General features: G+C 59.3%; 1 protein-coding gene across 1 annotated transcript in view; it reads left to right on the top strand.

The window, feature by feature from the left end:
- LOC119103132 (syntaxin-binding protein 5) overlaps window positions 1-25,422 on the top strand; it is a 90,973-nt gene that overhangs the window by 26,003 nt on the left and 39,548 nt on the right. The window contains exons 3-5 of the mRNA XM_037226583.1: window positions 5,392-5,489; window positions 14,308-14,368; window positions 23,212-23,333. Coding sequence (XP_037082478.1) covers window positions 5,392-5,489; window positions 14,308-14,368; window positions 23,212-23,333 — 281 coding nt within the window. The remainder of the gene's footprint in view (window positions 1-5,391; window positions 5,490-14,307; window positions 14,369-23,211; window positions 23,334-25,422) is intronic.

Below are 25,422 nucleotides of genomic sequence, written 5' to 3'. Positions count from 1 at the left end.
GACCGAGTCATTCTGGCTGCTTCAAAAGTTGGTTACGGTCGGTCATAACACGCACAACGCGCTCACGGTGAATTATAACTGACAGCACTGGATTTCTGAGAACTGAACTGCGTGTTAAGTGAGGTTCGGAAATCAGCTTAAATCCCAATGCTGCACTTGTTTCATGCCATCCATGTGTCTAATACTAGGCGTGTTTTAATGATGCGCCGCTCTTGTGTTCATTATGCACGACCTGGATCGCATTGCGACGGAGCGTTCGCTTTCAGCATGTCTGGGAGCCCAAACAGTCGTCGCCATCGCACGGCTCCTTTTCGGTAGGACGACCGGGGGCGGCTCCGTCACGGTAGTACATCATTATATTATCATACACTAGTTATATGCTGATATATATATATATATATATATATATATATATATATATATATATGTGCGTGTGTGTGTGTGTGGGGGGGTGGGTATGTATAGAGATATACATATATAGCATGATGCATAATGCCTTACAGACATGACATTCATTTAATATATGGAATAATTCAGCCTGCTGACCGGGCCACGTTACAGTGCCTTGGGCAGCTGCGAATCCGTGCTGCGGTGCAGACCGCACCGTGTGCAGTATCAGCCTGCCGCCCGGTCGGCTGTTCACCGAGCTGACCTGACCCTGGGTCACTGGCCAGCGTGCCGGCGGCTGCCGTCGCGTGTGTCGGTGCGCGGCATTGATCGGTGGTGCGGCCGCGGCCACAGCTGTGCTGGTGCCTCCTCCCCCCTCTCTCTCTCTCTCTTGCACGCTCGTCGCGCGCCGAAGACGGCCAGTGGCCGATCGGTGCCATGTGGCGCCGACCCGGGCCGGCCCGGCGCAGGCGGCCGACCGGGGCCCGGGGCCCGTTTGGTCACAGCTGAGACGGACGCCACGGCTGCGCCTGATGGCGACGAGCGCCGGCCGGAGCCGCCCCAGCACCTCTAGCGCCGGCTGGAGCCGTCTGAGCACTGCTAGCGCCGGCCGGAGCCGCCCCAGCACCGCTAGCGCGGCCGGAGCTGCCCGGACACCGCTAGCGCCGGCTGGAGCCGTCCGAGCGCCTCTAGCGCCGGCGGGCCGCCCGGACGCCACTAGCGCCGGGCGGAGCCGCCCGGGCACCGCTAGCGCGGCCGGAGCTGCCCGGACACCGCTAACGCCGGCCGGAGCCGCCCCAGCACCGCTAGCGCGGCCGGAGCTGCCCGGGCACCGCTAACGCCGGCCGGAGCCGCCCCAGCGCCGCTAGCGCCGGCCGGGCCGCCCGGACGCCACTAGCGCTGGGCGGAGCCGTCCGAGCACCGCTAGCGCCGACCGGAGCCCCCAGCATCGCTAGCGCCGGCTGGAGCCGCCCGAACGCCGCTAGCGCCGACGCCGGGCCGCCCGGTCGCCACTAGCGCCGGCCGGAGCCGCTCGAGCGCCGCTCAGACACCTGCCCGTAGCCGTCAGCCAGAAATGACAACTCTTCCGCGAAATGGAACCTATGGTTGATGATGACAACTCCAGAGATTTTGAGAAAGTACGCGATGCGCCGTGTTTTACGTGAACTGGAGTACGCCCATCACACAAACACCAAAATGCTTGTGTACATGTGCATGTGCATGCATGCACGTGTGCATGTGCACCAGCATGTGTACCGGCCTGACCGAAAGGCGTGGGCTGTACCCGTGCCACCCTGGCTTTCAACGCATTCAGCACGGGGCGTCATTCAGTGGCGCTGTCTGAGTCCGACCACCGCCCGCCCCTGCGGCGCGGCTGGCGCTGAGTCAGCAGCGGCCGCCGGCGCCGCGGCACCGAACACTGCCATAACGATGAAAGCGACCGCTGGAAAACTGTGCGACCGTTACTGCTTGTCAACGCCGAACTAAAGCCAGACTGCAGCGCTCAGCTTTGGAGCGCCGTGTGTCGATGCACTGCACGGCCCTTGGCCCAGCGAACTAAAGCCAGACTGCAGCGCTCAGCTTTGGAGCGCCGTATGTCGATGCACTGCACGGCCCTTGGCCCAGCGAACTAAAGCCAGACTGCAGCGCTCAGCTTTGGAGCGCCGTATGTCGATGCACTGCACGGCCCTTGGCCCAGCGAACTAAAGCCAGACTGCAGCGCTCAGCTTTGGGGCGCCGTATGTCGATGCACTGCACGGCCCTTGGCCCAGCGAACTAAAGCCAGACTGCAGCGCTCAGCTTTGGAGCGCCGTATGTCGATGCACTGCACGGCCCTTGGCCCAGCGAACTAAAGCCAGACTGCAGCGCTCAGCTTTGGAGCGCCGTATGTCGATGCACTGCACGGCCCTTGGCCCAGCGAACTAAAGCCAGACTGCAGCGCTCAGCTTTGGAGCGCCGTATGTCGATGCATTGCACGGCCCTAGGCCCAGCGAACTAAAGCCAGACTGCAGCGCTCAGCTTTGGAGCGCCGTATGTCGATGCACTGCACCGCCCTTGGCCCAGCGAACTAAAGCCAGACTGCAGCGCTCAGCTTTGGAGCGCCGTATGTCGATGCACTGTACGGCCCTTGGCCCAGCGAACTAAAGCCAGACTGCAGCGCTCAGCTTTGGAGCGCCGTATGTCGATGCACTGCACGGCCCTTGGCCCAGCGAACTAAAGCCAGACTGCAGCGCTCAGCTTTGGAGCGCCGTATGTCGATGCACTGCACCGCCCTTGGCCCAGCGAACTAAAGCCAGACTGCAGCGCTCAGCTTTGGAGCGCCGTATGTCGATGCACTGCACCGCCCTTGGCCCAGCGAACTAAAGCCAGACTGCAGCGCTCAGCTTTGGAGCGCCGTATGTCGATGCACTGCACGGCCCTTGGCCCAGCGAACGATTTGCCTGGGCGTGACTCGATGGCCGTCTGTTGTACGCGATATGTGACTGGCTTTCCATGGGTCTCTTTTTTCATTGAGCGGATTTGAGGGCCACCCACCGGCCGGGGACGGTTGGCCGATGGGTTCCGAGGCGACTCCCACGCGCTGCCGCCCATTACGACAGAACGACGCCGGCGACTCCGCCTACGCCATGTCTCGGAACCACATTTCATGCGTCGTGCGTCAGGCCGCCCTTCAGCCCATCCGCCACGTGAAATGGGGCGCCCTTAAATGTGAGCACTATCCTCGACGGGATCTGAAAAACGATGCGTCCGGGGGAGTGGTATCGAATTCGGGCACACAATCCTGCGGCGCGCCTTCGGAGCCGTATTTTTCGCGCGCCGTCACCTTTGTGGGGCGCGCGCTGGTCACGATGTGAAGTTTCCACACTGACGAACTCTGCTGAGCCATCAGCCCACCCAAATGGCCCATGTATCACAGGCGGTATCAGAGCGAGGTGTCAGCGAAGGTCACGGAACATTGGAAAGGTGCCGAGCGCCGCAGGTCTTTGTTGCTCGGCCCCTGCCCTCTCCCCCTGTCCCATCCATCCTGTCGTGTCCTCTCCTCTTCATCTCTCGTGTCTCGGTCCAATGATCCCTTTTCGTATCTTTTGCGTCCGTTCGCTCGGTCCATTCTTTTTCGCGCATTCTTGTTTTCTTCCAGGCAGTCATTTGCCTGTGTCTTGTGGTGTTTTGTACCTCAGTATTCATCCACACGGCTCCTCATGTTTTCCGTCCTGCTCTCTCGGTCTTGATCTGTTCGTCGTTCGTCTGATCATTTGATCTCTTCCATTGTCCTGTATTCCGTCATATCGTGCTTCTCATTTTCCGCTTGGGCGTCCTTGTTCTTGTTTTTCGCTTTTCTGTTGCCTCTCGTGGTGTTTTCCATTTTTGTTTGCCATCCCCCCTCCCATTAAAGGCTCTTCTGCTGAAAGCGATTATGCAACATTCCATCGTTTCGTCTCTCGGCCCGATTGTGTTCCCCCACCATCTTTTCGCCGTCTTTGGTTTTGTTTGTTAGCTCTTTCTTTCCCTCAGAAGCCACGAAGCACCCACGGAAGTGGATGGGCTAAACCTCCTTTCCAAGTCATTTATTTTCATTCATCATTGCAGGACCAGTGTTAAGTTTCTTGAACAAATGCTGGATGTAACATTCTCCCGCCCGACGTTTCCTACCCATATGCCGTTCCCGTCTTCCCACTGCATCCCATCCCTTCGCAACTATCCGCTTCTTCCCCTTTGCAGTTCCCCGGTCATTTGTTCCTACCAGTCTAATTCGCGAGTCTACCGCTCCTTCTCGCGTCACTTCACTCCCACGCTCGGCCCGTCCCGTGGGATTTGATTAGTGGGTTACGTCCAGTGCCATTTCTCTGGCCGCCCCGGCTGTCGTTCTCTCCGGTCCCGCCGTGTCCCCCTCCCCTCCCCCTGGACTCCCCGTCCCAGCGTCACGTCGTGGCCGCGGCTGCCCATCGCGCCAGCTGGCGGCTGCCCATCGCACCAGCTGCACAGCTGCCCATTGCACCAGCTGGCGACCACACCGCACCAGTTCCGTTCCGTCTGGCCGCTCCCGCACGCGCTGCGCCATTGTCCGCCCACTCTGTCGGCCTCTCGGCGCGTATTTGTTTGCCGCCGTTCCCTTTGTTCGCCGCCACTCGGTCTGTTTGGACTTTGTTTTTGGTGGCTGCGGCGGGCGCGGCGGCCGACCGGCGCCGATAGCGCTGACGGGCTCTGCCCGGCGACAGGCTGCCCAGACCCGGCGCGTCGGCCGCGACGGCCCACTCGCCGATCGGCGGCGGGCGCAACCCTCGCGCGCTCGTACTGCGGCCAGTTTGTGCGGCGGCGCTCGGCCCTGGGGTCGCGTTTTGAGCCGGGCGGTTAGACAAGAGTGAGCGCTGCGGTGCGGTGAGGACGATTTTTGTTTTTCGGCTTCGCTGACGTGACAGACGATTTGGGATTGTTGAACCAATCGTGGAGCTGGGATGAAACGACGGGCGCACCTCGGGCTGTGGACGTGCCGGGTTGCGTGTGTCTTTGCTCGAAGGCCCACTGAAAGCTGGCGTTTAAGCTGTCTTAAGCAGACCCCGGGGCGCGGTGCGAACTCAGCGGCCGAAGCTCCGTCCAGCCGTCCAGTCGACGCCGGAGGTGATTCGTTGGCTGGTCTGGACCACTATAACTTCATTCCGCGCACGTCATGGGTTTTGAACGATTTAGCGTATCGTCAGCGGTGGTCGCGCGCAGAATATTTCATGTGATGGGCGAGATGAACGCCTGGAGGGGTGGTGCTGCGGCCATTCTGGGTAGCGGAATGTTGTTCTCTACCTGCTGTCATTCCGGGTAGGCCCGCCAGCCTCCGGGGAAGCGTCGTCAGACGGTGCTGGGTCCCGAGGAAGATGTGCTGTCACTGTCTGTACTTCGTTAATGGTCCGTCCGCATTCCGTTAATTGTCCTTCTGACCGCGGCCGGCGGGTGTCTGATGACTGCGGTCCGTGACGGACCGGCCGTCTGACCGTAGCTTACCTGCTGTTTCAGATCGTGCGCCATGGCTTCCCGCACCAGCCGACGGCGCTGGCGTTCGACCCGGTGCAGAAGCTGCTGGCCATCGGCACCAAGACGGGCTCGCTGCGACTGTATCCTTTCCGTGCGGCCTCGGCCGAAGCTGGCTGGCCCTGCGCCCCGTCACCGACCGGCGCGCCGCCGGCTCGCCGAGTCACAGGCACGGCGGCCGTGGGCTTGCGTTGGGTCATCTTTCCCGGGGAGGGGGAGGGATCTGAGTGGCGTAAAGCGGACATGCGGGGGAGGATTCATCAGTTGCCTAGCGTATTTTGGATCCAAGCACCACTCGCTAAATAAATGAAGAAAATACGAAACTGGCGCACGAAACTTTGTCAGTTGATCAGTTTCTTCCAGCGCACAATTAATCAGCTCTGGATTATTGGCCGATTCGTAACCGGCAACGATAGTTACATATCGGGAGTGCCAGATGGGCTCATTATTTCTAAATTGGCCTCCACTGACGGTGTGGTGTCTCTCTCCGAACGATATATTTTAAACTTGCTCAAAGGCGTAATGATGAGCAGCGACCAATCTATTGCTTGTCAGCTGCATAATTCATGACGTGGAACATGTTATGCGGCATCATATCCTTTGATGGCGGACGGTGTTCTGCACACGGATGCCGCTGACGCGGAATTGGCACTTGGCACCCGGTGAGCCCTGCCACTTTTATCCTTCATGTTTCTTTTACACTGTTGTTTTTGGAAAAGGCAATCCGTGTGACTTTTGGACAGTTACTAGCTTGTACGTACATTCCCTTAAACTCATAACATGTTCTCATGGCTGGGCACGGCAGCGAAATTCTTGGCGCCATCTTTGAGGAAAGTTTCATCTAACAAATTTTCCCATCTTGGCTGTTTTGCATAACAATTGCCAGGCTAGGGTTCGCAACCAAACCGATGCAATGGAAATTATATATCGTGGACATGCAGCTCAAATTTGAAATACGGCACGAACACATGCGTAACAAAGTATGTAACTATATACGTATTTTGAATGCATCGGCAGGTCTGGTTTCCAGTGAACAGTGCTGACCACGGGTGGTCGGTCGGTTCTGGGTTCAGTGCCTTCGCTGTGTGAAGGCGCTATTCCGGCATCCCCTTCGCTTGCAGCGGCGATGCTGTCCTTCATGATGACCGGGTGGAATACCGGAGCAACGCGTCACAAATTGTGGCGGGAGCCGGGCGCGAGCAGCCCGGGCGGCCCGAGCTGCATGCTGAATGCCTCGGAGCCCTCCGGATATTAGCGACGTCTGAGGGAGAGGCGCACTCCGCTGCCGGGCCTGAGACTGACAAATCAAGGGCAGTGGCGTTAATGCAGGCGTGAACAGGCTGTGCTCACATTCTTGGCCAGGCGAGCGTCGCATACAAAGCTCGCCGCCGAGGATTGTAGAGAGAGCCGAGCCCAGCCCGTTTGGGTGGAAAGGCGCGGTGGGAGGTGACATTTCCGTACGCCCTGATGTCTTTTTCTGTCGACAGACTTTTGTTTTTTGTAATGAGAATGAAAGCAGATAGGACGATTACAGCTCTACGATTTACAGACCGATAGTGTGGAGACTATAATTATTTGTACTCATGTAATTGCAGTGAGATGTGCGCCAAAGGTGCATTAAGTGTATGGTGCGGATGCAGCTTCGGATTTGCAGGCGGTCAGTTGTTTCGTGTTTCTGTTTTGGGGGAACCCTATGCCCATTTACAATGGGCTACCCCGCCAGTACCGCGCCCTGTGTTAAAAGGCGCGGCATACCACACCCTCGCCGCGTCACGAAAGCGGGAATAGTGAACCCGAGAACAGGGCAGCCTTCTCTGGACTGGACCCCCATTGGAAGGTCCTTGCCTGTCAGATCCACCCCCTTGCGCCACGTCCCAGCCAGTTTGTGTCGTCGGCTCGGACAGCATCACCAGAGCCGACGTGCTCAGGCGCACGCGGTGTCGCTAGGTGGCAGGAGGGCGTGGCCGCCTGCGCCGTGTGTGTGTGCGGCCGGGGGTGCCGGCCCGCGGAGCGGCGGCGGGGCCGCGTCCCCTGTCAGTCAGGTGCAGCGACAGGCAGATCGGGTCCGAGGCCCGCGCTGCTGGTCAGCTCCTGCACTGGTCAGATCTGGAGAGATCTGGTGGTGAGGGCTGATCTCGGCTTCCGAGTGGGCAAATGTGGCCATTAGTGAGCGTGACACTGGAAGGGATATCTCCACAGTGTCGCTGCCGAGGAGCTTGCCGAGAAAGCCGTTTTCTTTCGAGGCTACAAACGGGCTAAATTCGGCAGCGTTTGTCACACTTCTGCAAGCTCGTAGCGATACGTTCATGATAAAACCTGCATCAGCTGTCGTCGCGTAAGGATGAAATGGACACGGCGCTGTATGGAGTGCTCGTTCATACATATGGGGGCTAAACCTGAAAGGTAGGTGTCACGCATGGCACCGTTCATCGTTGCCACCTTCTTTATCTCCCACAGAAACTCTGCGGTAATTTCTCTTAGCTAATGAATTCCAATTTTGGAAAACGGCAGTCCTTGAGTGTCACGAGGCGCTGTTGGGTGCCACGCACCGTTCGAGGTCGAGCACCTTCTTTTGTCGCCGCGAGCTACGGTATGTTGGCGCGTACGAGGTACGGCACTTGGCGTCACCGGGTGCCGTGCGCGTCCCGGCTCTGGCGCCATGGCACGCCGCCGTGTGTCGCTGGGCACCGTCTGGTGGCGGCGACGGTGTATGGCGTCATGTTGCGACGGCCGCCTGCCGGCCGCTCCGACTCATTACGGGGAGCGGGTCGTGCCGGTCACGCCCGGTGGTCGGTGAGCGGCGCTGATGGAGCCGCGCATCACGCCTGTCTTAGCCGCCGCCTGGACAGTGCGGTGCGGTGCGGTGCGGTGCGGTGCGGTGCGGTGCGGTGCGGTGCGGTGCGGTGCGGTGCGGTGCGGCGCGGCGCGGCGCGGCGCGGCGCGGGGCGGCGCGGCGCGGCCACAGGCTGTCTTCGGGCGCCTCTCCAGCAACGACGCGGCCGCCAGGTGCTGAACCAACTCTCGCAGGCTCACACCGTGCCGTCGGACGGACCTGCACCATTCGACTGGCCTGCGGATGGTCAGGGTATCTCTAGGATCGCGCGTATAAGTCTGCACTGGGTCGTCTAGGAAAACCAAGTCTGCGAGAAAGGCGCATCTGAAAACCTGACTAGGTCCAAAAGCACTTAGACATGATCTTGGACATAACCCCGCGCACAGTTCAGGAGCACATGAGCCGTATTGCCTGGATCCAGTGGATCCCATGGGATCCCCACTTCATTTCAGAAACACGGCTGATGGGTAGTAAGATGTTACATCTAGCTCTTGGATCGGAAAGCCCGTCCACCATGCGCGGTCAGTTATCACCTGCCACCCGGGTCCCGACTCGGTGGTCCACTGCACGTCACAGCGTGACGATTGGCGGCGCAATGTGTCACTTTGCGTCACAGATCAGTGGTTTGCTGTTGGGATGCGTGAAACTGGAAGGCAGAGCTTGTTGGCGAAGTGCATAAGCATGTTGCAAATTTGTGGAAGTGGTTGCAGTAGTTGGTGGTGCTGCGAGATGAAAATTCATTTCTTATGGGGGAAACTGTCACTGTGACATACTAGAGGGGGAATCCGGGCGTTCCGGTCATACCTTCCCGGCCTTAAATGCTCCAGCACCAGCGTGTTTTCCCAGCTAGCGTCGCAGGGCTTTAAACGTGGTAGATTTATTGTCGGTCGTCTTAGATGTCGCCCCGTCTAATTTATTACCAGGTCGGCAAAGTGACACGCAAAATATATTCATAGTATAGCCCGATCGAACTGGGACCGCTACAAGCTTGAATGGGGTTTGCACAATTCCAGCTTAAAACCTTGGAGGCATGCCAGGATCCGGAGACTGGCCGTCGTGCCTTCGTGCTGCCAGGGACCAGGTCTTCATTGGCGAGGTATTTCCCTGAGGCAGCTACATAAAACGCGGCAGAAAGCTTCGTCACACACCAGCAACTGTACTCCGATGAGTGCGAGCTGTCGTGGCGCAGCTACCGCTGACGTCATAGCTGGCAACTTGGGGATGACGTTTGGCACTGAGAAATGCTCTTCTCTCGGACGCATTCTAATAATCCCACTCTTCTGATAAACCCACGAGGCGCCAGTTAGCGTCCGCATGTCCGACTGCGACCCGAATCCTGCGCGCCACGGCGTCCGTCAGTCGGCTAACGGCCCAGCCCTGCACCGGAGGTCGCAGGCCGCCGTCACAGGTTGCCTGGGCAGGCTGCAGCTAGTGCCTGGGCACCACGGCGGCCCCTGGGGGCGCGCCGAGCACACGTGGCGCTGCCGGCTGACTCGGTTTTGCACTCGGCCGCCGCCGCCGCCGCGTCTCCGGGTGGGCGGACCGGGCAGCGCCACCGCTCCGGTCGCCCAGTCTGCCCCGCTCTGCCATGGCCAGTCTCCGCTCAGGACCGCCGAATGTGTCTCCCGCGCGGGAAGTAGCCCGTGTTGGGGCCGACGGAGTGCGGTGCCCGTTATCAGCGGCGGACGTACCTCGCTGCGGCTGGCGCAGACCCTATCTGGCTGGGGTCATTATCTGGCGCCGTCCAGGCAACCGCCACCCTTATCGGACTGCCCGAACCCCGCGAAGCACCGCTGAGCGGTGCCATCTACCAGCGAGATTTCTCAAAAAAGTTCACTAGTAGGGCTAAGGAAGTTGCAGCGGATAAGCGGGTTAAATATGTGTAACACCGCGGCGCTTTCTCCCATTTGCCTCACCTCAACATAGGTCAACACATGTGACAGTGTACCTACCTTGTGTACCGCGTGACCTTGTGTGCAACGTCAGATATTTGGCACCGTATATTTTGTCCTAGAATATCTCAGTCAGTATAAGACCACTGACTTAAGTTGGAGGGAAGGGTCAGCGCAGACAGCGATCGACTCACAGTACTTGAAACCGTCTGCGAGAAAACTATCATGTTTCTCATCGGCTGCAGCTTATCACGGCAGTTTGGTCCAGCCGGCAGTCTGCTGACAGGCCCACGTCATGTGAAGCCCGACATTGGGGTGTTGCACCGAAGTTTGGCTGGGTTCCTTTCGCAAGGCGACCCGTCGCCGGCGAGTGGTGAGACGTGTTAGTATTGGACGCCGCGGGCGGCCGCCGGCCCGGGCGCCATAACTGGGTCATCGCTCTGGCTGGCCGGACGGCGCCGGTCGATGGCGCCGCTCCGTGACGGCATTATGACCCTGTCGGCGCCCGTCGGGGGAGACACGCGGCCGTCGGTCAGCTGGCCGGCTGGAGCCCACGCACCACCGGCCGCAGCCCGCGCACCGCCGGCCGGACCCCACGCACCGCCGCCCGCAGCCCGCGCACCGCCGGCCGGACCCCACGCACCGCCGCCCGGAGCCCGCGCGCCACTGGCCGGAGCCCGCGCACCGCCGCCCGGAGCCCGCGCACCGCCGCCCGGAGCCCGCGCGCCACTGGCCGGAGCCCACGCACCGCCGCCCGGAGCCCGCGCGCCACCGGCTGGAGCCCGCGCACCGCCGGCGGAGCCCGCGCCACCGCCGGCCGGAGCCCGCGCGCCCCGCGCACCGCCGGCTGGAGCCCGCGCACCACCGGCCGGAGACCGCGCACCGCCGCCCGGAGCCCACGCACCGCCGCCCGGAGCCCGCGCGCCGCCGGCTGGAGCCCGCGCACCGCCGGCCGGAGCCCGCGCACCGCCGGCCGGAGCTCCGCGCACCGCCGCCCGGAGCCCGCGCACCGCCCGCCGGAGACCACACACCGCCGCCCGGAGCCCGCGCGCCACTGGCCGGAGCCCGCGCACCGCCGCCCGGAGCCCGCGCGCCACTGGCCGCAGCCCGCGTGCCGCCGGCCGGATACGACACAGGTCGGACCAAACCCTTGGCGAGAGGAGGGAGGGGGGGGGGATGGATAGTAATTTTAAAGTTAACTCTTTCCATGCGTCACCCTTGAGAAGATTTTACATCCTCCATCGCGAGTGTGAAGGGCGTTGACGCCCGCCGGGGTTAGGCGGCTGCCCCCGGACATATGTACCGGGCTGAACACTTTGTATGATGCCATGACGCGAGTGGGGCTGCAGGCCAAGCGAGCCTTACTTGAGCTGTCATGCGCTCATCAGCTAGAGCTGTATGATGTTCTGATACGAGTGGGGCTGCGGGCCGAGCGGACCTTACTTGAGGTGTTATACACTCATCAGCTGGAGCTGTATGATGCTATGATACGAGTGGGGCTGCGGGCCAAGCAGTCTTTACTTGAGCTGCCATACACTCATCAGCTGGAGCTGTATGATGCTATGACGCGAGTGGGGCTGCGGGCCAAGCGGACTTTACTTGAGCTGTCATACACTCATCAGCTGGAGCTGTATGATGTTATGATGCGAGTGGGGCTGTGGGCCAAGCGGACTTTACTTGAGCTGCCATACACTCATCAGCTGGAGTTGCCGGGCCCGGCCTGGCTTTCAAGAAGATAATATCTTAACAATCACTGGTCTCAATTTCATTAAGTTTTTAGCAGTGAGAAGCAGAGTTGTTTAAGAAAGCCCTGAATATCTGAATATCTTGCGAGGTGTTTGCATTCAGTGTGGCACCTCCTCATTGGATTAATGTGAAAAACGTGAACTTTTCTAGTTGCTGGAAGTTGGAGGGCGGTAGGTCAAAACGAGTTACAGGTCTAGACGACCCAGGGCCGCAGTGATCGAGGCTGGCAGGCACTGATGGAGGAGAACGCGGCAAATCATGTCGGCAAACATGGAGGCCGAGGGGTTCAGGCGGTCACGTTCCCTCGTTCGTGGACGACGTGGGCCGCACGGTTTTGGGGTTGGCTGAGGATTGACACCAGACGTCAGCAACCAGAGCAGATGAAGATGTGAAGCCAACTGTGCGGTGAAGGTGAATGTACCGGCCACAACTCACTAACGGATATCAGACCTTGGATCTCAGCACATTCCGGCGGGTGGTCGGACGGCGTAATCGGCCGCGACCAGGTCGATAACACCCTTTCGGAAACCAGTTTCGAGCACGGGACGTGGTTAACTGAGAGCTTTGACTACGCGAACCATACGGACACTTTTTGGCTCTTTGTGACTAATATCAACCAAAAAGGTTTAATTTTTCGGAATCCTATGGTCACTATGGTCAAAACCGCCAACCATTGCAAATTCAATGATTTCCTCAAGTGAAATGGCCTAGCCTGGGGAGCCAGGCAGTCACCAACCTCCAGGCAATGTTGGCTATGAATTAGCGCACGAATGCTACATCATCGGGCCTCTGCCTGTTGAACTTTCACCAGAGGCGGACTAACCGGCGCATTAATCAGCCCCATTGGTGTAGGCTGTCAAGATTGTGTGCCTCCATTAGCCGAGTTTTTAACATGATCTTCATGATGACAGCCGATGACTGCCACCATCGTTCGTTCCACGCTGCGCATGCGTCTTGCTGGTAAGCTCACTTCTCTTGGCGCCGTGGGAATGCGGCGGAATGCTGCGTCACGACTGACTCGAATACCCGGCCGTTGTAGTGAGCGCCAGTGGACTAATTGCCGGTCTTTCGCATCGGGGGAAGTCTGTAGCGCACGCTGCACCCCGCTCTCGGCGCGTTTAGGCAAAAAAGACGGTCGTGTTTCGGCCGTATCATGTCTCCATTTCCACACCATGCAACATCCTGTGTCACGCTGTTCTCCACGCGTCAGTCATCTCTCCATCACTTCACTTCCCACATATACCCGCTCTGCATTCCTGCGTCATTTTTCACGTACAACGAACCTGCTCGCTCGTTTTCGAGTCGTGTCGCAGCTGTCTGGGCATGGGTTTCCAGTCGACGCGCGCTGTTGCCCGGCGCCGAATCCCTCAGCTGATGCGCATGACGCCCCACCCTGTGCTCGGGCGTGTGGCGAGCGCCCCAGCCTGGGGGGGGGGGGGGGGGGGCGCTGTCGCCGCCGGCTGACCCGTTCTGCCAGGGGGCCGCGACATGTCGAGCCGGGCGGCTGCCCCTCCCCTGCTCCCGCCCGTTCGCCCGCCGCTCGCACCGCCCCGTCACGCTGCGTCAGCAGCGACCTGATGACAAAACTTCGCCAATAAATAGCGCTAATCAACGTAAGTTCGAACCAGTTTGATGCCGGCGTATCGGGCCCGGCGGGAGGCGCAAGAGCGGATGGAGGGACGGGCGGGGATGGTGGCGTGCCCTGAACGCGCCGCGGACGGCGAGCGTGTGCTGCGTCAACTCTGGCGCTGCCAATTGCGGCCGGCTCAACGGGCGGTTCGCATGGTCGGCACGTGGGAGCGCGTGCGCCGCCGCTGATCGCCGCGTATTGTGTGTGACAGCGACCGCATCAGCGTGGACTGAGGTGACCGCAGTGTCGACTTTCGGTCACTGTCAGTCGCTGATTTGGGCAGCTTCGTCAGACAGACTGTTCTAAGCGTTCGCCGCCCGTACCGGAGCTGGGCCGCCCCGGTGTGGTGCGTCTCCTGCAGTGCGCTGCTCGACGCTGCCGATGGTACGCGGTCGCCGCCCTCCTGTGTGCGCCTACCAACCACGCGTGCCTGCTGCTGTGTGAAGTAACACGACCACTGCCTCAGGCACTTTAGGGGAAAGCTTTATCGCTTCTAGCATTTAAGTGTAAATGATGTTTTGACGTATCACTTCCTGGACCCACTTTGGTGCAAAGTACTGTATTTGTTTTGCAAGGGTTGATAGATTGATGAGGTTATCTGTCTTTCCTGTGACGTGAGTAGGAAAATCAGCACCAAAGTTTTCGGTTGTGGACATAATGAATAGTGTGTAGCCGCTGACAACGTACGCTTCAGTCCCAAATTGACAAACACGCGGTGGTGCCCGAAACCCAGTGCTGGCTATGTGTGGCGGCCGAGTGTCCAGTATCGTTTGTGTTCGTTTCCTGAACTCAGCTGACAGTCTTGGCCGGCCGGGGGTCGACATCCACGTGCGCCACGACGGCGACCCAGCGGTGCTGCAGGTCAGTGGTGGTGCCGGCGTCCGGCCGGTCCATACCCGCGCCCGCCAGCCGGTCCATACCCGCACCCACCAGCCGGTCCATACTCGCACCCACCAGCCGGTCCATACCCGCGCCCGCCAGTCGGTCCATACCCGCGCCCACCAGCCGGTCCATACCCGCACCCACCAGCCGGTCCATACCCGCACCCACCAGCCGCTCCACGCCCGCACCCACCAACCGGTCCATACCCGTACCCACCAGCCGATCCATACCCGTACTCACCAGCCGGTCCATACGCGCACCCACCAGCTGTCCATACTCGCACCCACCAGCCGGTCCATACCCGCACCCACCAGCCGATCCATGCCCGCACCCACCAACCGGTCCATACCCGTACCCACCAGCCGGTCCATACCCGCACCCACCAGCCGGTCCATACTCGCACCCACCAGCCGGTCCATACCCGCACCCACCAGCCGATCCATGCCCGCACCCACCAGCCGGTCCATACCCGTACTCACCAGCCGGTCCATACCCGCACCCACCAGCTGTCCATACTCACACCCACCAGCCGGTCCATACCCGCACCCACCAGCCGATCCATGCCCGCACCCACCAACCGGTCCATAACCGTACCCACCAGCCGGTCCATACTCTCACCCACCAGCCGGTCCATACCCGCACCCACCAGCCGATCCATGCCCGCACCCACCAGCCGGTCCATACCCGTACCCACCAGCCGGTCCATGCCCGCACTCGCCAGCTGGTCCATACCCGCACCCACCAGCCGGTCCATACTTGCACCCAACAGCCGATCCATACCCGTACCCACCAGCCGGTCCATACCCGCACCCAACAGCCGATCCATACCAGCACCCACCAGCCGGTCCATACCCGCGCCCATCAGCCGGTCCATGCCCGCGCCCATCAGCCGGTCCATGCCCGCACCCACCAGCCGATCCATACCTGCTCCCTCCGGCCGGTTGGCACACCCCACATGTGTACATACGTGTGACACGAGCAAGACGCGTGGGATGACGCCTGTCTGCGTGTGCGATACGTGGGAAATTGCACATGGTGACGGGGGTGGTGGCGGAGGGGTATTGGTTCTCTGACATGGTAGACTGTTTTCGCGTTTTTAGTCGCATTGCGTGACGTTGACCTCTGTTAATCAGCGGAGTGCATACTTGATGACGGGATGACATGACGCCGTCGCCTGTCCTCAAGATGACGTGATGATATGATGTGGACGGCCGTCCTGAAGATGACGTGATGACATGCCGTGGCCGCCTGTCCTAAAGATGACGGGAGGAGATGACGCCGCCGCTTCTCCGAAACATGACGTGATGATATGCTGCTGCCTCGTCTTAAGACTTGTACTCATTCCGAGGAATCGCAACGCCTGTGGTGAGCCCGTAGCCCACCGATAATCGATTGGACCACCAATATGACTGCAGATTTCGCTGTAAATGATGCTGAAATTGAAATTGGACTTTCGCCGTTGGCTGTACCGGAAATTCAGTGGCATAGCTCGGCTATGGCTGCTGGGCTGCCGCGGGCTATCAGGATGCTGGTGATGACATCCATAACTTGGCACGGGACCGCTCTGGTCGATGCGTTGCTCATCGATGGGCATATTCCGTGCGCATATTAACAGATTGCAATTAGCGGCACGCGGACGTTTACTGAATAAATGAGGCGCGGTAAATGTGCGACCCTGATAGCGGTGTTAGTAACTGAGTCCGGGCGCCACTAGCTGCAGCGACGTCACTGGTGGTCAGCGCGGCCTCCTCCGCTGGTCTGTTCCGACGTGGGGCTCTGAAGGGAGTCCCTCATGGCCCGTCTACCGTCAGCGCGGCCTCCCCCGCTGGTCCCTTCCGGCGTGGGGCTCTGAAGGGAGTCCCTCATGGCCCGTCTACCGTCAGCGCGGCCCCCTCCGCTGGTCTGTTCCGGCGTGGGGCTCTGAAGGGAGTCCCTCATGGCCCGTCTACCGTCAGCGCGGCCTCCTCCGCTGGTCCCTTCCGACGTGGGGCTCTGAAGGGAGTCCCTCATGGCCCGTCTACCGTCAGCGCGGCCTCCTCCGCTGGTCCCTTCCCTCGTGGGGCTCTGAAGGGAGTCCCTCATGGCCCGTCTACCGTCAGCGCGGCCCCCTCCGCTGGTCTGTTCCGACGTGGGGCTCTGAAGGGAGTCCCTCATGGCCCGTCTACCGTCAGCGCGGCCTCCCCCGCTGGTCCCTTCCGGCGTGGGGCTCTGAAGGGAGTCCCTCATGGCCCGTCTACCGTCAGCGCGGCCTCCTCCGCTGGTCCCTTCCCTCGTGGGGCTCTGAAGGGAGTCCCTCATGGCCCGTCTACCGTCAGCGCGGCCTCCTCCGCTGGTCCCTTCCGGCGTGGGGCTCTGAAGGGAGTCCCTCATGGCCCGTCTACCGTCAGCGCGGCCTCCTCCGCTGGTCCCTTCCGGCGTGGGGCTCTGAAGGGAGTCCCTCATGGCCCGTCTACCGTCAGCGCGGCCTCCTCCGCTGGTCCCTTCCGGCGTGGGGCTCTGAAGGGAGTCCCTCATGGCTCGACTACCCATGATACGGCTCGCACCAAGCGATTGCGCCACCAGCCTCGCGTGCCTGAGGGTCTGCCCTGCACATAACCGGTGATCCGAGTTTGCCGACCAGCAGACCGTCCGCCGTACGTCTTGGAAGAGTGAGTCTCTAGCAGTTGTGAAATCATGGCGTGACCACTCAACAGCCGCACAACATAGCACGCCATTGGGAATGTCATCCATTAAGAAACGATCGTACACGCTCATCTAAAAATTAAGCATCGTATTTTCCACCCGCATGGCGCTGTTCATCACGAGCAAAATGGTTGCATGACGGATGGATGTGGACACATCGTCGTTATATGCTATGAAAGCCCAGCCAACCTCTAATCGGCAGCGATCGGGTACTTATGACTCGTCATTTCCCCAAGTTGAGTCGGGCTTTAACGGACGCGGTGACGAATTACGTGCTGGTACGTGGTGACCCCGCACCAGCGGCGGCCGATTTCTCCCGTCCGTGGAGCGGTTGCCGGGGGTGACCTGACCCCACCCCTCGCGGTGGGCGCCGCCGCCTGATTGAAGCGGGCCTTGTCAGCGGCTGGTCATTTGGTGTGTGTGGCGGGGGGGGGGGGGGGGCGGTCCGGCAGCCTGGGGATCAGCCGCGACGCACGGCGGCGGCGGCCGCCGTTCTGGCCGGCCGGATCGCCAGCGGCTCGGCCGGCCGCCGCCCCGCTGGCGAGCAGGCGCCCAGCAGCGAGGCTGGTGCAGTGCCGGACCGCGCTCCGATGGGCTGCAGACGTCCGCTGTCGGGCCGCTGTGCTGTGTCTCCGCATGTGTCCGCTGTCGGGTTGTCATCGTCGCGTATGACCGATGAGTTCGCCAGCGTCGCCAGCGCTGGCGGAAGCCGGGGCCGTTGAGATTGGCGTGACTACGGGGCCCTTGAGAGTGGCGTGACTACGGGGCCCTTGAGAGTGGCCTGACTACGGGCCGTTGAGAGTGGCGTGACTACGGGGCCGTTGAGAGTGGCGTGACTACGGGGCCGTTGAGAGTGGCGTGACTACGGGGCCGTTGAGAGTGGCGTGACTACGGGGCCGTTGAGAGTGGTGTGACTTTGTGGACGACCGAAATCGGACTTCTCGACTGCATGAAATGCCAGCTATTGTGGTGTAAGTGGCAAAATGTATTGCAGTTTCACTTTGAAAGTTAACTGGCTGCTCAAATTGAACCATAAACTGGGAGCATGGACACGGGGGCTAACGGTCATCGTTAATCTGTTTTCCCGCATCATAAATTGTTTGTTCTTTTCCGTGAGTTGACTTTAACTAATAGCTATCACTGTCACAAAGTGGTTTTCTTGTGTGTTTTGGAACTAAGAAGTTGTATTGCAACAACTGGTGTGTGAATGTTTCAAGATGTTGATGACCGGAACCTCGAGGTATCATCTCCAGTGTCAGGGGCTCCCCGCCCCGCTCATATCTGGGCTCTGCACCTCTCGATCAACGCCATCTTCTGCGCCAGGGACTCCCCATCCGACCCATGTCCAGGCGTCTGCGATTCCCCGCCGCCACAACGCGCTGTGTCACCGATCCCCACCCTGTCACGCACTGTGTCACCGATCCCCACCCTGTCACGCACTGTGTCATCGATCCCCACCCTGTCACGCACTGTGTCACCGATCCCCACCCTGTCACGCACTGTGTCACCGATCCCCGCCCTGTCACGCACTGTGTCACCGATCCCCACTCTGTCCGCACTGGTTCAGAAACTTCCCATCCATGTCAGATACTGGACCAATGACTCACCAGGACTTTTATTGTATCAGTGCCCCCACCCGTGTCGTCTTCGTGTCAGTATCTGTGTTAACCACTGTGCCAGTGCATCTCCACCCCGTTATCTGCGCGTCAGGGACTCCCTAACCCCTCATCTGCTACGTCAGGGACTCCCTAACCCATCATTTGCTACGTCAGGGACTGCCTAACCCCTCATCTGCTACGTCAGGGACTCCCGTCGCCATATGGGCACCATATGACCAACGTAGTCGGTGCGCCCCAAGGCCCAAATCATCATCATCATCCCATCGCCATCATCTGCTGCGTCAGGGATTCCCTACCCACTCATCTGTGCGTCAGGGATTCCCTATCCCCATCTGCATCATCATGTGCTGGGTCAGCGACTCCCCATCGCCATCGTCTGCTGCATCAGCGACTCCCTATCCCCATCATCTGTTGTGTCAGCGACTCCCCATCGCCATCGTCTGCTGCATCAGCGACTCCCTATCCCCATCATCTGCTGTGTCAGCGACTCCCCATCGCCATCGTCTGCTGCATCAGCGACTCCCTATCCCCATCATCTGCTGTGTCAGCGACTCCCCATCGCCATCGTCTGCTGCGTCAGCGACTCCCTTTCCCCATCATCTGCTGTGTCAGCGACTCCCCATCGCCACCGTCTGCTGCATCAGCGACTCCCTATCCCCATCATCTGCTGTGTCAGCGATTCGCCATCGCCATCGTCTGCTGCATCAGCGACTCCCACCCATCTCCGGCCACGTCTGACCTGTGGTCGTCCTCCATCGCGCCAGCCGGTGATGAATCTCAACTACCGCGGCATTACCATAATCCGCCGAGTGTCCATCCGGCGGCCGTCGTCCATTCGTCGGAGCTCCGTGAGATGGCTGGCCGGATATCGAGCGCGTCCCAAATGACCTCCACCCTCGGACAAAAACCTTCCCTTCGCGCATCTGTGGCCGTAATGCCAGCGTCGGCGCCGGCCCCGCACGGCGGCGGCGCCCGTGCTCGCACGGGAACACCAGGCGCGGTCGGAGCCGTGCCTGCAGCTCACTTGGTAACGGCGTCGTACACGGACCAATGTCTGACAGGCATGTGGGTGGCGTTCCGGAAAACGCGCTGATATGACGCCATTTGCTGACCTTCGTCGCTGACCGCCACTGTCATTGACGGTCAGCTGGTAACTGGGCGAAAAAGTTGGCTTAAATTGGGTGGCCTTATTACACCGTTGCGTGGCCTGTTTGAACCTTTCGCCAGATATTGTTAGCTGAACTTGAATGGTTGGACTTGGGTGGTGGGGTCATTGTCTTCGCAAAAAGTTATGGTTCGCAAGCACTTGATTCCAGAACTCTTCCCTCAAAACATCCGGCTGAAGTTCAAAAGAAAACGAGGGTCACGGCAGCCTCGGCAGCTGCCGACAGCTGCGCAGCGCTGAGGTGTTGCACTCCGTGGTGCGTCGCCACAGGCGGCTCCGGATGGGCGGTCGAGGAGCGGCCAGCTCTCCACGTCCCCCCGACGGCCGGCCGGGAACCACCGTCTCCGCCCGGTCACCACGCGACGGCCAGCCACCGCCGCGCGCTGGCCGCGGCTGGGGCACGGCCGTGTGGACCCGGTGTCAACAGCGCTGCCGGCTCGGAGATGACCCGCTGACGTGGCGGTGACGTCAGCGGCGCCGTGGGGTCGTCTGCGGCCGGGCGGGGCCGGCGAGCGGCGATGGGCGCTGCCGCGCCTCCCCCAAGCGTCGGCGCTCCGCTGACCGTCAGTGCCGACGGCGGCACGACCGTCACGCAGTCCGTGATATGTGCACGCAGATATGATATATCACGCAGATATGTGCCGTCCGACGTGCAGCGAGGGGACCACGTGGCTGGACGCCTCTGGCGCGGGGCTGGCATCCACTCTCTGGCCGGACCCGGCAGCCGCGTTTTGACGTGCCCGAGGGCTGGACATGCACGGGAGGCAGGCTGCACGAATCACTAGAACAGAGTGTGGACGGAACGCCGTTGGAGCCGCCGGTGTGGGAATTCGAGAAAGAGCCACTGGAGGTGGCCGATGGCATTCGCCAGCAACGCTAGGCGGCGCACTGGCCGAGCCGGGCTCCTACTTGTTTTGGGAACGCTGCATGGCGGGATTAGGCTCCGGACAACAACATGTGTTCATTTGGAACTCGAGCTCACACCTGTCCATTCATAACACTGGCGTGAAATAAAATGGGCCCAGCTCAAACTCACGCGGTGGCCCACCTTGATTTGACGCGAGCGCTCTCTCAAGATGCTGTTTGTTGTAGTCGAACAATTTTCCTAGGCCATGTTTGGGCTTTTGTTATGTGTAATAGCTTGCTCCTGATCACGTCGTTGCTGTATTCACTGCATATCAAACGCACGACATCTTATGGACATCTACTTCAGAAATGTTCGTGGCCGATTTGCACGGATTACTTCGGTTTCAGGTGCATGCGAATTAGAACTCGTGCATCCTAGATGTATAGTATATTTTCTCTCAGTATATTTTCACTTGAACGGATGCTTATCCTCCGACCAAACGGCAAGACAGACATGACGTTACGGCGGTAGGGAACTCTTTACCGTGCTCTACAATATCGTGACACGGCTTCCCCGTTACAGGCTGGCGCCGGTCTTTTGCCAGCCGACTAATATACCTGTAGCGATGGGGCCAGCGACAGCGCTTTTTGCTGACCCGAGCCAGCGTCGCTGGGCCGTCGTCCTCAACCCAGGACTGCATGCTACGGCACTGGCCTGCCACCTAGGCCTGCCCAACTGTGGCTGGAATATGGTGGTGCCAGTTTTCTCCGAAATTAATATGCTGGGTGTCATGACAGAAAAAGAATTGAGACGACTACGCAATTTTTGTTTGATATGCTGGTGAGGAAATTGAGATAAATGGCTCGCTACACTCGTGCTGCATCAAAACAACGCGGCGACGATCGATGAATGGGGCTCGAGGGGATAACGAATGGGAAATGCACTAAACGTGGTTAAGTGGTATTGATGATGAAATGCGTCTAATAAGATGTAGCCCTAAGTGAATGGAAACGCCCTTCTGCCATCCCGTAGTGTGATGTGCACTGGTCGGTCAGCATTGTGTCGACAAATGGGAGCTTTGCAGTAGCAATGTCTCACGTAAGGCATCATGACTCAGTGATTTTCTCATTCCATGTGGGCTTCAAAATTATGTGGTGACATTTGGTAGTCGGTCGCTCGTATGTTACTAATCCAACCACGTCCGCGTGGATTAATCCTATTCGCGCTCTGACTGCTGCTGCGTTGGGTTTTGTTGCGTCGTCGCGGCATTTCGTTCTTCCCTTCTCGCGACGGCGGCCGAATTTCCCACCCGGTCTTCCAGTGCTTGTGTGAGGTATAACAGTTGGCGGCTTAACTTGATTCCTGCTGCAAACATCGGGCGCCCTTATCTCCATGCGGTGAGCTTTCTTGGGCTTGCGTCTGGGCTCAAAATGAGACCGCGTTGCTTTTCATTTTGGCCTTTTGGCACACTAATGCCACGTGAAATGAGTTTCTTCAACCGAGAAAATCCAGCTACTGTTGATCCGGCGAACGAGTTTCGCCAACCCACGTGCGCGCATCAAAGGATTAATATTGCGCAAGCAGTCAAATTTTGCCAACCAGACTTACGTGCTTGTATAAATCTCGGAACCTATTAAATGGTCTGATTGGATTCGGCGGAAATCTATTGCAAGCACAGTTCCAATTAGGTCGGCGGATGGTCGGTGACCGTGTGGGTCCGTCTTATTGGCGGTAGTGAATGCCGCGGCTCCGTTCTTTATTAGCGCGCGCCAGGTGCGTCAGCACGGGCAGCGCGCAGAGCCGGCCGGGCTGGCCCGCGGAGGCAGGCGATGTCACGGACCGGGGTGCGCGACATGCCCTCGGTGTCGACTCCCCCCTCCCCCCCCCCCGCCGCCACTCTTCTCCCTGGCCTGGGGTGTCTGGGCCTGACCGCGAGTGCGGACGGCCGTGGAGGCGACGGGAGTACCGGCTGCTGTGGCGTAATTCGTTGGTAATGGTTTGGTGGTCAATAATGTAAAGTCGCGTGAGCTCGCACTAGGGCGGGTCGCGGCCACCACGGAAGTGTAGCCTGTGACTGGGCCACTAGACGGCCTGGACGTCGAGACACGGTGCGTTTGGCACGACAGTTTGGTCGCAGAGCCGGCCCTCTGCAGCGCTGCTCGCCCCGCGGACGGCTCCGAATGCCGCCGCCAGCTTGAGGAGCCGTCGCCGCCTCAGCGGGCCTCGGACCCCAATGCGGGAGAACTGTTCAAAAGCCTGAAGTGCTGTCGATCTGTTTGGGCCGTTTATTGGCATGCGACCCTCGTAGCGGCCGACATTAGGCCTGGAAGTTGAAAGGACAGTGTGGCGCACGGTGGGACGCTCCCACGGCACCAACCAATCGAGTCTTTCAGCGACGTGTGTATCGACCGCTTTATTCAATGACCAAGGTAGTCAGTTGACAAGTCAAAGCGGACCGCTCAGTGACCTTTCATTGCTCCATTGTCATTTGTTTGCGTGTGCTTTTCAGATAGCGTTCCTGGTGAACGAAGGGGCGCTGGTGACTGCTTGTACGGATGACACGCTGAACATGTGGAACATCCGGCAAAAGATACCCGAGGTGGTGCACACGCTCAAGTTCCAGCGGGAAAGGTAGGCGTTGCACGTCCGTCTGTCCCGTCGAGAAGACTTCACTGCCTTCAAGCGAGCGCAGGTCGTCTGCACGCGCGTCTTAACATACCCATCCAATGCACAATATGTTAAGAGCCTTTCGCTTGTGGTGAAAAGGTTCAACTACCCGAGTGTTTGTACGGTTGGGAAATGCACCGAGTCACTTCAAAATATTGACATTGCTTACGATGAAATCTCAATGCACTCCTCCTTGCGACGAGGTGGGTTCTAACTCGGATCAGTATCGCCAGGCGCCAAGCGTCCGCCGTCGTCGTCCCCCCCCCCCGTCCTCGGCTGTCAGCGGCGCCTTCTCTCAGCGCTGTGCTGCGCGCCCGTCTCCTCCCATATGCTGATGTTGTCTACACCCGGGAGACGACAGAATCCCAGCTGACTGTATTGAAATATGGCGTTCGGCCGGCGAAACAGCGTTGTTTGCTGCAATATCAGCGGGAACATAAAAGCAAGACGCGGGCTGGCAGTCTGAAAGGAACTCAGGAGAATTGACCAGGGACTTGCGATTTTAACGAAACATAAAACGGTGAGACGGGGCTTCACGTTTACCCTGCAAGCAAATGTCATTTCAGAGGTTGCAGTATCAAAGAGGTTGTTCTTGGTATTCTATTAAGATGTTGCATTTGCTGCGACCTCGTGATTTGCCCATTGAAAGGGTCGTGCTGTCGGTCTTATTTGTTACTGGGAATGCTCCACATTTATATGGGGTTCTGAACTGAAATAACCACCTTGAGGACCGTTCGATGCTGTCCACAATCCTGTCTTTCTTGAGGCCTGAGCCCGTCGAGTTTCGGAGTTACACAACCTTGAAAATGGGTAAAGGTATATCGGGGAGAGTATTTCAGTCACTGACATGACGTCATAATAATGCCATTCAAATCCTGCCATTCCATAAGCCATGCGGTGATCGGGGCCAAGAAAAGTAATTGTCGAGGCGTTCATATCGGCGTTCGCGGACGCGATTTTCAGGTATAACGGCCGTCAGTTGACTCTCAACTAATGCTGTGCAAGGTACGATGACCTAATCGAACCAGGACGCATTCGGGGAGGGATATTTACTAAACAGAGAATTGCGCTGTCTAGAGCATTCTTCCATTGAAAAATTACACCAATTGGGATAAGTGAGCTTGTTTCATCAGACCTGATGCTTGCTTCAGTAACTTCCAATGTGAAGCATTCCCCGCAAGCAGTCTGTATTGTTTTCCGTCTCTTGATAATACGCACTTGGCGCTATTAACGTTATCCATGCCCGTTCGCTTTTCAGGCTTGTCGTCCCCATGCTGCCGGATAGCGCATTCCCACATATTTCTCAGGTCCGGCTCACATCAGCACATGTTAGCTGACGCAGTGCCGTCCCGTGCCTCGTAAACGATAATTGAGGCACTGTGAGCAATGCTATATATTTCCATGCTTTTGAATGATTTGACTGTTGATTGTTGTTTGGGAGAAAGAGAGAGAGAGAGAGAGAGAGAGAGAGAGAGAGAGAGAGAGAGAGAGAGAGAGAGAGAGAGAGAGAGCAAGAGAGACGAGAGAGAGAGGGAGGAGGAGAGAGGGAGGAGAGAGGAGAGGGAGAGGAGAGGGAGAGGGAGAGGGAGAGGGGAGGGAGAGGAGAGGAGAGGGAGAGAGGGAGGAGGGGAGAGGAGAGGGAGAGGGAGAGGAGAGGGGAGGGAGGGAGGAGAGGGAGAGGGGAGGGAAGAGGGGAGGGAGGGAGAGGGAGAGGGAGAGGGAGAGGAGAGGGAGAGGGAGAGGGAGGGGAGGAGGGAGAGGGAGAGGAGAGAGGGAGAGGAGAGGGAGAGGGAGAGGGAGAGGGAGAGGGAGAGGGAGAGGGAGAGGGGAGAGAGGAGGGGAGAGGGAGAGAGGAGAGGGAGAGGGAGAGGGAGAGGGAGAGGGAGAGGGAGAGGGAGAGGGAGAGGGAGAGGGAGGGGAGAGGAGGAGAGGGAGAGGGAGAGGAGAGGGAGAGGAGAGGAGAGGAGAGAGGGAGAGAGAGAGAGAGGAGAGAGAGAGAGAGAGAGAGAGAGAGAGAGAGGAGAGAGATTATATATATATATTATATATAATA

This window comes from Pollicipes pollicipes, unplaced genomic scaffold, assembly GCF_011947565.3.
Source record: "Pollicipes pollicipes isolate AB1234 unplaced genomic scaffold, Ppol_2.1 Scaffold_5724;HRSCAF=6776_pilon_pilon_pilon, whole genome shotgun sequence".
Taxonomy (NCBI): domain Eukaryota; kingdom Metazoa; phylum Arthropoda; class Thecostraca; order Pollicipedomorpha; family Pollicipedidae; genus Pollicipes; species Pollicipes pollicipes.
This window is presented reverse-complemented; position numbering and strand designations above follow the sequence as displayed.